Genomic DNA, 11,307 nt, shown 5'->3' on the forward strand with positions numbered 1-11,307 from the left:
CGGGCAGCCCACGTAGCCGAAGCAGTAGTCGGAAAAGCCGCCGCCGCGGCAGAAGTACGACTCTACGGAAGAGTCCTACTACCCGGCACGTTCCTATTCGCCTAATTAGGTGTTATTCCTGCGGTTAGGAAGGTTACCGGCGCCGTATATACCCGAAGAAAAAGGAGAGCCCCGTTAGCTCTATAATCCGGAAAAGCTCCTATAATAACTCCGCGCTTTAGAAGAACTAGCGTGTTAAGTCCGTTAATCCCGAGACTTCTAAGAGCTCCCGTGCTAGCTCCCCTGCCTCCACCGATTCCGTGGCACCGGTTCCGAAGAGTCCTCCCGTGGACTCCATGACGAAGGAGCCTGCCGCCCCTCTTACCGTTCCTCTAGTCCAGAGTCCTCCCATAGACTCTATGAAGGAGAAGAAGACGCCCACCGTTCCTATAGTAGAAAAGAGTCCGCCCATGGACTCCGCCGTTCCTACCGTTCCCGTTCCGCCGCAGAGCTCCCGTGCTAGCTCTGCCGCGCCCGCCTAGAAGAAGAGTCCCGTTGGCTCTATGGTTCCGAAGAGTCCTCCTATAGACCCCGTGACAAAGGAACTTGCCGTTGCCGCTGCCACCGCCCCTCCTCCCGCTCCTCTGGTCCAGAGTCCTCCCGTGCACTCCCCTACCCCCACTCCCACCGATTAGTCCGCCTCTACCCCGCTCGATCAGGCTTTCCACCTGCCTCTAGGCTTAGAAGAGGAAATACAAGCATATATCGACAAGCATACGGAAGAGGAAGAAGACGAGAAGCGGCGATATACTATAGGCCTGCCCCCTGCCGTGGAAGCCGGTCCCGATCTATTCGTTAACCTCCTTGCCCGCCTACCTAAGCAGACGGGTTTCCTGCTACCCGATTGCTTCGAAAATCCTTATCCACAGTGGTATATAGGGTACTATAGTCGAAGCCGGCTATATATCGAAGAGATATTCGGTAGCTCCCTTAAAAAGAAGGTGAAGATAGCAGAGATATAAGCTTTATAACAGGTGATTAACGTGATAGAAGCAGAGGTGTGGCGAAAGCAGGGCCTTTATAATTAGGCGTTAAGGCAATCGTTTTCTAGAGACAAAGACATTCGTGAAGTTATAAGAGCTTTTTCTAGTTCTTAACGGCCGTTGACGTCTTCTTCTTTTTTTTAGTGGATTTGCTTCTAGGGCCAAGGGATTTTTAATCCTGTTTTTCCTTACTGTCTTCCTCCCTCCTTTCCCTTTTTCCCCTTTCCTTTTCCCGCCTCCTTTCCCTCTGCCTGATCAGGGTAATAGAATCGTTTTCGGAAGCAGAAGTCGTTCGTGGAGTCCGTAGGAGCTTTCCTAGTTCCTAACAAGGGCCGCGTTTATAGGTTCGAATCTAGAGCCGCCTTTCCTTTAGATTACGCCCCGGGGCCGGATTTTTTTTTCCCGAAGCTCCTCCGTTAACCTAATCAGGACCTTTTTATTATTTTATTTTTAGGTTATTTAAAAGCTACCCTCGAGGGGGACCTCTTCGTATAGCTTTAGGGCCGATAAATATAGAGTCCTGCCCTCCCCCGATTCCACCCTGCCCGCCTCTATTCTTTTCTTTTTATAGAAAGCTGTACGCGCAGGAGCTTCTTCGTATAGCTTTAGGGCCGATAAATAACTAGGCCCAGGGCCTAGCCTATGAGTCTATAGGAGCCTGCCGATTTTTCACGGATTTTTTAGCCTTTCCACCTAGCACTTCACCTCTTCCTTAGACTATATCTTTTATAGTTCTTCACCGTTTCTTTCGCTTATAACCACGTTAGCCTAATCAGAAAAAGAGTAATCGAATAGCTCCGATTTCGAATAATTTAGCCTGCTAGTTATTAAGTAATAGTCGGTTGGTTTAGTGGTACGCGTTGGATATCTTCCCCCCGAAGAAGACCACGTGCCACTAATCCCGCCTACTCTTTTTAGATCTTAATCCTGCCTGCCGTTTTCTGCCGGCAGAGTCACTATAAGCTTTTTCTTTATTTTTCCTCTTTTTCTTACTCTTTCTACTGCTCTTCTTTTCCCCGATATCCTCGTTCCTCTGATCGGCCCGAGCCTGATCTCACCTGCCTGCTATTAATCCGATTAATCTAGTTAATCCCATTGATTCAGTTAATCCCGTTGATCCTGCTTCTTCTTCCTGTTGCTTCGAGCCCGGCCACGAATTCTGCCGCCTCGAAGACTCTGCAGCGATTCCTGCCAAGGCCCGATTCTGTTCTTCGCCTACCAACTCTACGGAAGAACCGACGAACCGACACCCCTGCGTGCCGTGCCACGCCGCCGAAAAAGATCCGACCTGCGTGCTTTACGCCTACGAACCGAAATAACCTACCTTAATCTAGGCAGTGGAAAGAGATAGATATACTCTGCGTCGCCTAGTTCTGCGTTCTGCGTCGTTAATCTATACTAGGGCCGCCGCGTTGCCTTATTCCTATAGAAGGCCGCCGCCTGCCCTATATGCGTTCACGGTCACGTCTTCTACGTCACGGTCTTCTCGAAGACTACGCTAGGGCCGCCGCCTATTTACCGCCGCCGCGTTACTTATTCCCTATACGGAACCGAGGAAGCCGCCGCCGCCGCCTGGCTTATGCGCACGAAGGACCTACGAGGTCACCTCTATCTTAAGGTCACCGTCCTTCGAGCCTTTAGGAATACATATACAAGGAATAAAGGAAGCTATTACTAGATAGGTTACTTATAGGATACCCTGATCAGGGAATAGAGATATATCTAGGACGGATATTTAGTTATTGCTTTTATTTATAATAAAATTATTAAGACCACGGGGCGTGGCTTAATAATTTAGGGCCGATTATAAAGGGGCAGACCCGTGTCCAGGGTCTAGACGTTATAGATATCACGTAACCACGTACACGGTCCCAGGGATCTAGTCTTATATACGGCTATTCTTCGGAATAGACCCACTATATCTAGCTAGCTTTTCGTTCGATCTTTCACGATCGTCACCCATCACTCATCACAATCATAATTTACATCATCCTTCCTTTTCCGGATATCTAGACGATCCAGAAAAGCCGACCGTAGGCCCGCCTGCCTATCTATAGCTATCCGTTCCCCTGATCGGACCACTGCCGACCCTTCTAGAGGCCCGGCGACCGTCTCCTCGGGACCCTTTAGCTCTAGATACGGACCCGTGACGAGCCTGACCCTCCCTTCGGCTAGCCTATTAGTTAATTATTTGTTTTGGCCCTACGCGGAGCCGTTCTGCATAGTAACGCCTTCGCCTTTCTTTACTAAAAAATCTTAAGAGATCGCCTCCGCCGGCAATAATAGTTACTTAACTCCTACCGCCCGAATTAGGGTAAACCCGTAGGTAACTGAACCGAGACCGATACGGGAGCTCCGCGGGCCCCTAGAATGAAAATCCAATAAGTCGAGGCCTTAATCCAAAGTCTACTAGCTAATAGGTATATAATTAACTAGGTTCTAGAGCTAGTAGAGGAACTTATTAAGCTATACCACCTTTATAGCTATAGTGCCGTAGTAATATTAATTATATACCTTTATATTATTATACGGAGCGTAATTAGGGAGAAACTATAAAAGGGGACGAAGCTGACCTAGGCCATAATAGCTATAATACTACCCGCCGCGGTACTCCCTCAGGACCTAGCCCCCCTAAGGTGACCCTAGCTAGATACTATAGAGAACTGATTATTAAACACGGAGACTAGCCGGACCAGGCACTCTAACCCCGGTCGCTAAAAGAGATTATCTAAATAATAAATATAGCCGCCGGTTATAATAATACTATAACGGTATAAAGACTACTTAGCAGCGATATCTACTATACCTTTACTAAAAGGGCATAGTGGTAGTCCACCTTTACTAACCTTTAGGTCGAATAAGCCTTTAGCGCTGGAGCTAAAATAGCTACTCAAACCTACTTAGTCCTAGTAAAAGCTATCCCCCGCTTAATCCTAAGACTACTCTCCGAAAACGAGCTTTTATAGACTCTACACACTATTAATCCTAATATAAAAATACACTAAGCGAGAACCCGGCTCCTTAGATATAGCACCTACGAGGTAATAATACTACTTATTAAAGCCACCTTACCGGAAAGCGTAAAGAACCTTATATAGAATAGTCTCCTTTTTAAAGGAGGCAGCTACCTATATAAGGCTCCTACGGTGCTTTAACTTCCTATAGTTTAGGTATAGAGCTGTCTACTTCCCGGGGGTAGAGAGGTATAACGAAAGGAAAGTCGGTGGACTTTAGTTAAGGAAAAGATATTATAGAAAAGCCTTAATAACTTATGATCGTAGAGTGATCGTAGTATATTCGTTAACTAAGCGCTGACTTTGAACTAAGACTTTAACTTAAGGAATTAAACTATATCCCTTAACGCACGCACAGAGATAGGTTCAGATTAGTGGTCCGTACGCGGCTATCAGTCTAACTATATACCGACGGCTCTACGATCGTTTTATTATACTGCCCCCCCTTTAACGAGTCTGGTCCCGTAGACTCGTGTTATTATAATGCCTTTAATTACGCGTTTATTATGATTAATTATCTCTATCTAGGTCTATATAAGCCCCCGTCGGAAAAGAAAGAGTGGCCGCTCTTTTATTTACTTCGACGTTCTATCGCCGACTATATATCTCGTGATTTATCCAAATATTACCATAAAAACTCCGCGATACTTATTATTATTACCTATAGTTATCTAACCTTTCTCGGGGAGTATGCCTAGCCTTAGGTAACCGTTTAGCGATAAGTATATAGTCCCTTTATATAATTCTCCTCGTAGCTTTCTATCTTCCTTCTATAACTATCTTCTATTATTATAATCGCCGAATATACAGCGATTATTTTATTACCTATTCCTCGATTCTATTATTATTATTATTATTGTTATTATTATTATTATTATTATTATTATTATTATTATTATTATTATTATTATTATTATTATTATTATTATTATTATTATTATTATTATTATTGCCTCTTGTATTAGAATGTAGACCTAGATTCTATAGTATATCTTTGACTATATTATAAAGATAGATTCCTTCCTTAGAAGCTTCTATAAGAGCTATATATTCGGCCTCTGTTATTAATAAAGTAACGACTTTTTATTTAGTTAAGATCTAATTAACGGGGTAATTTACTCCTACGCAGTAAATATATCCTAAGGTCGAGGTTCTATCTTCGATTATATCTAAAAAGCTGGTATTAGAATAACCGTAAAGACTAAGATATTCTTTATTATAGTTATATAAAAGACCGATATTAGGATATGTATTTATATAGGGAGCATTTATTCCGACTAGGGCATTTATTTATTCCGACCGGGGCACTATTTTCGTAGCTAGCGCTAGCCGTCCACGATCTTTTCTAGGAAATTTCCTATCTACTATATAATCACGATATCGTCTTCTTTACCCTTAATAATTATCTATCTATCTCTAACGCCTAATAACGTCGAAATAGCGTGTTTACCTTCCGATTCTTTATATAATAATAACAATAATAATAATAATAAGGTCGTGATTGCCCCGGGGTTCGGGGTCAGGGTCGAAGGCGTGGATAACGTGGAGGGAGCGGTCGGGGTTAATTTAACCTACTTCCGTGGGAGGTAACCTAATCCTACCTGGATCCTGGTTAGGAACGGATAGGTAATCCATAGGCTATAGGAAGAGCTAGGGAGGTATACGTATAATACGTTATAGGAAGATACGAAGCAGCTGTTTATAATCGAATTAATCCGTCGATTAGCGATCGTATCTAAGGCCGAAAAGATAAACGATCCTTAGATAAAAAAAAAAAAAAAAAAGTGATTATAGGGCGGCTAGCGCCGGCTATAAAAATAGTGCCCTAGTCGGAATAAATAAATACCCTAGTCGGAATAAGTCCTCCCTTTATATAAGCCTAGATTCGATTTAACGCAGTAAAGTGGTCTTACGAGGGATTACTTATATAGCGAGAACACTAGTTAACTATATACGTTATATCTAGTCTTAAATATAAGGCTAAATATATTAAAGCCCCGATTTTCTATTAGTATTTATTTATATTATTAGTTAACGCTTATTTAGAATTTAGTACTAGGATCTTCTTATATATATAAGGGGTATTAGCCCTTTTTAGACTTCGTTTATTACACCTTTCGAGTATTTTATTAGTATAAGGCAACTAGCTTATAAAAAGAGTCTTATATTCTTTATTTCTATTTATTATATAGCCTAAAAAGGTATTAATTTCACCTAAGTCTTTAAGTGTTATATCTTTAGATATCTCTTTAAAGAAATAATCTAAAGTGTTCTTAGAAGGGCTTAGAGCCACTATATTATTAACGTGGTATAAAAGAATAGCTTATTCTTCTATTCGTTTTAATTTATTATATTTATAAAATATAAAAAGTCTGTTATCGTATTCAGAGACCCGGTAACCTAGCTTAGATAAGATCTTAACCAGGTAATCATACCAGAGTCTAGGACTTTATTTTAACCTATATAAAGCTTTATTAAGCCTATAGAGTATTATAATATTATTATTTTCTAAACCGTCTTCTTTCTCGAAGCCTATAGATTATAGAGCGTATATCAGGGTATCTATATCGGTATAAACGAACGCCTTTCTAACGTTGAACTGCCTGAATTTCTATTCCTGTGATACGCCTAGTATTAAAGCTAGTGTATAGCTTTCTGGCCGGCAGGTAGTAGAAAAGGTGTCTAGATAATCAAGACCTAGAACCTGATTAAACCTCGGATAACCCACTAAGCTTTATATTAAATAGCTTTGCCAGAGCTATTATATTTGATCTTAAAGACCTAACGACCTCCTAGTACGTGGTACTCTTCCTTTATTTTATTATGATTATTAGGCGTATTTTTTATAGTTATTAAGTCTTAGGTCTTCCTCTTTTGGAGTTCTGTTATTTCTACTACTATCGCGTCTATCTATTTATCTTGATCTAGGCAGTTTATAGCCTATTTATAGGTAGCTGGTTCGTTAATCGAATTTATAGTTAAAAGCAATAAAGAATTTTCTTAAAACTATAGGTTTCTAAGTATAGTATCTTTTATATAATATAGTAAGTGCGCACTATTATTATAGGATATTAAATCCTTATAGTCCGGTTTTAAAGCTTTCGAAGGTATTTAAACTTCTAGCCTGGTACTTTGGCTACTATTATTATTATTAGCCGGGCTATAGTTAATATTATTATTATTATTATTATTAATAGCTGGAACTTTATAGCCCGCTGCCCGTAGACTCTTTCGTCTATTATTATTCTCTTCTTTAGGTTAAATAGACTTAATAGAACGTTTCGAAACGCGCGAAGGAATGTTTTATAAAAATTAACCGGTATTTTCACTAAAAGTGATTCCTTTATTATACTTACCGGGTTAATAAGACCCGTGGTTAGAAACCTGATTATATGCCTAAGTATTAATATAAGGAGGGAGGTTATTATTATTTTTAGGCGTATAGTTATTATTATAGTTATCTGAAGAAGAGTAAAGAAAATGATTTCCTAAGATATAAACGTCTCGAAACCAACTAGTCTTTCTAGTTACTGGGTTATTAACCTGATGGTTATAGTCGTTGAAACCTATTAAAGCACCTTATACTGCTCTTATATCCAGTTTCTTTATATTCGGGTCGTTGCTTTTATACTAAATAATAGAACCCTAAACTAAGTATACTATTAATATTAGGTTTCTAAACTTATAAAAGCTTATAGGACTCTTAGAATTAAGAGCTGAATTAGGTGATCTGTTATATATATAAATAGCTAAAAGAATAGCTTCACTCTAAAGATATCTAGGCAGTCCTAAGTGGAAAAGAAGAGCTCGAACCTTTTCTATTATAGTCCTTATAACTCTTTTAACAGAGCCTTAAGCTTTACAAGTGTATGGTGACTTTATATTATGCTTTATACCTGTAAAGGGGCGTTAAAAAGAGGCGTTATTAAACCCTTTTCCACCCTTAATATTCACTTCCTTAATAAAGAAGTGATATTTATTATTATTATTATTATTTTCTGCCTGAGCTTTCCACTCTTTTATAGCTATTACTACCGTCGTTTCAAACTTATCTAGGAGCAGTTATGCCCACAGGAACCGGGTAGAACGGTCTAGTATAAATAGAATCTAACCCTTTTTATTATAAGAAAGAGGTTCGATCGGTTTATAAAGATCCATATAAACCTTTTCTAAATAGGAAAAGCCTTTATATTTATTAACTGAATCTTTATTCCTAAGTGTAATAGATTTGCTTCTTTTATAGGCATTATAGCTCTGTATTTTAGTTAACTCTTCGTTGGTTATATTATAATCTTTTTAAAGAGCATTAGTCTAGAGAATTTTTAAGGCAATAGGGTTAATATAACCTATCGTGTTATGCCATAGCGTTATGTTTTTAGTTATAGAAGTAGTCCTTCCACGGTTATTACGGTCTCTTTATTTATAAAGCTCTTCTTAAGGTTAAAGAGGTTAAGGTTTCTTTATTATATTATTTCTTTATTAAGGTTTAACTAACCCCTTCCTTTATTTATTTAGTTTCTATAAAACCTGTTTTTAAACCTTTGAAACCTCCTTATTCTAGTTATGTTCTAAGACTATTCTTTAGGTAAAATACCTCTTTATAATAGTTTCTTTGTGTTTTTTCTAGTATTTATTATATTTATTTTCCAAAACTTAACCCCCCTCCTATTATAGTGCCCGTGCTATAGCCTAGTATAGCCCGTTATAAAGCAGAGCCATTATATAAAGAAAGAGAGGCTCTGTGTTATGGGTTGACCCTACTTATATATAGATCCGGCAGAAGCCGGAATAACTAATCAGCGCGCGAGTCCCACGCTCGGACCACGCTCTGCCCTCACGGCGGACTCGTATATACTTAGCAGATTCTACACCCACCTTCCTATACCTTTTCTCTTCCTCTCCTTTAATTCTAGCTAATATAATTATTCGGCCTTACTTAGTATAGTTACCCTATAACCAGCCGCTTATATAGCTAGAATTCAGCAAACCCCACGCGCTATATTAGTATAGACTTAGATATAAACGCGCCGTTAGGCGGCGGCGGTCCTATAAACCCCGCTAAGCTAGCTAAGTAAACGGATAGGAGGATCACCGAAGCTATTAATACGACGCTTAGTCCCTTATAAGAATAGATAGCTTAATAATAAGAGCTGCTTTAATAACTTATAAACGGTCTCGTGAACGCCTAGGCCCCGTAGTAACCTACTCTTAACCTCGCGCCCCCCTTGGAGGGAGCCCCTATAAACATACCCGCGGAGTCGGTAGCAGGCCCTCCTACCCTAGCGACCTCTGCTCCCCCTCCCTAAATCAAAGTCCTATAGGAGCCATATTAGGAACCACGTCCGCTATATACTAAGCCCCTGCTATACCCCGCGAAGTTTAGTAAAAGATAAATAAAGTACGCTACTTAGTCGTAGTAGATATATAATAAGCTATTACTAGATAAATACTTATTTAATAACTAAGCCGAAATATAGTATTATATTAACTTATACCTAGAGGGGAGTGCTTAATAAATAGTATCGGCCTTTTACGCTATTAGGGGGCCGGGAGAAACCCGCGACCCAGAGTCGTTCCTTACCTACCTAGACCGTATATATAAGGACTAGAATAAATAGTCTTACGCCGCCTTCGCGCTATATTCCCTTAGATAGCGTGAGGAATAAACCTTTATATAGTTCCTACCGAAATTTAAGAAACAGATCGCCTAAATAGGCGGTAACGAGTAGGTAGACTTAGCGAAGATTACCTTCCTCGAGGGAGCCTTAAGCCAGAAGCTATATAGCGCCTTAGTTATCGCGAAGTTAGCTTATAATTATCTAAGCTAGGTTACTAAGGTCTAAAGTATCGCCTAGAAGCTAGAAGGCCTACGCCTAACTAGCCGGAATACCTATATACCGAACTAAACCCGGGGCCGATATAGAGAGACCGATACTAACGGAGATATCGCGATAGGAGGGATTAATTAGGTCCGGCCCGAAGCGACTACGGACTAACCTCGCGATAACCAGGAGTGCTAGGGGTACGGGAAAAAGGGATATATCCGTATAAACTATAAGTCCCGGGATAAGGGCTTAAAAGCTAAGGGCGCCCGCGTAGCGAAGGTTTAGGCTAAGGATAGCGACGTCGCTATAAGCTTAGATAGTTTAGATAACGATAAGTCGGAAAAAGAATAGCTCTAGCGCGAAAACAGGTATTAGAGCTAATGGCCGCCCTATAGCAGGAGTAGGAGGCGTTTAAACACCTAGCTAGCGGCGACTTAGCCCTAATATTAATATAAGTAAATAAAAGATATATATATACTCTTATAGATACGGGTTATAACTGCTATACTACTATAAACGAACGCTTTACCTAAAGACTCTAGTTACTATTAGTCGATAAGAAGAAACGACTATTAAAAGGATTCTCGGATATATCTAAGCCGGCCACTAGCGCCGGGATCGCCGTGTTTAAGCTAGAGATTAGCGGCTATATATAACGAGTCTTCGTCTATATAGTAAAAGGACTAGATTGGGATATATTCCTAGGGAAGCCGTGGCTAGAATATAATAACGTTATGTATTACGCGAAGAACTATAGGTTATACTATAAAGTCGCTAATATTAACCTACGACTAGTAGGCGAGGAAGAACCAGCTAATATACGAGCTATCCGTGAGGCTAGGCTAGTCTTAGGATCGGTGTTTACGGCTATAATATAACGGATAAGAAGGGGGTTAAAAGGAAAAGAAAGAGACGAGTTTAACGCCTTAATCCGTGCCGTTAGTATACGGGATATCGATAAGGCCCTCCGTAAGAAGGAACTAGTAGACCCTCGGGACTATATCCCTACGAATATACTATAAGAGTTCGGCGACCTTTTTACGCCTAATACGGCTAACGATTTACCCCCTTACCGACTAGGTATTAACCACGAAATCACCCTAAAGCGAGGTCCTAATAGACTCGAGCCGACCCTATTAGAGGGGCCCCTTTACGGTATATCTAAAGAAGAGTTACTAGTGCTCCGGAAAACGCTTAACGACCTAATAAATAAGGGATTTATATAAGCTAATAGCTTGGCGGCGGCTACGCCGGTCCTATTCGTAAAGAAGCTAGGTGGCGGGTTACGCTTTTATTATAACTATAGAGCCTTAAACGCGATTACCTAGTAAGATCGTTACCCTTTTCCCTTAATCACTAAGACCCTACGTAATCTAGCTAGCGCTAAGTGGTTTATAAAGCTTAATATAGTCGCTGCCTTTTATAAGATCCGTATAGCTCCCGGGT

At 40.4% G+C, this 11,307-nt stretch overlaps 1 protein-coding gene across 1 annotated transcript; it reads left to right on the forward strand.

Annotated features, from left to right (window-relative positions):
• Nucleotides 1–335: 335 nt before the first annotated feature.
• Nucleotides 336–674, forward strand: ACRALDRAFT_2016052 (uncharacterized protein; the record flags this gene model as incomplete). The annotated part of the gene is made up of 2 exons (XM_071019826.1): nucleotides 336–495; nucleotides 568–674. The coding sequence occupies 2 exons, from the start codon at nucleotides 336–338 to the stop codon at nucleotides 672–674; spliced, it is 267 nt and encodes an 88-aa protein (XP_070880196.1).
• Nucleotides 675–11,307: the final 10,633 nt, after the last annotated feature.

The sequence above is a fragment of the Sodiomyces alcalophilus genome, assembly GCF_042370955.1.
Source record: "Sodiomyces alcalophilus JCM 7366 unplaced genomic scaffold ACRALscaffold_1, whole genome shotgun sequence".
NCBI classification, from domain to species: Eukaryota; Fungi; Ascomycota; class Sordariomycetes; order Glomerellales; family Plectosphaerellaceae; genus Sodiomyces; species Sodiomyces alcalophilus.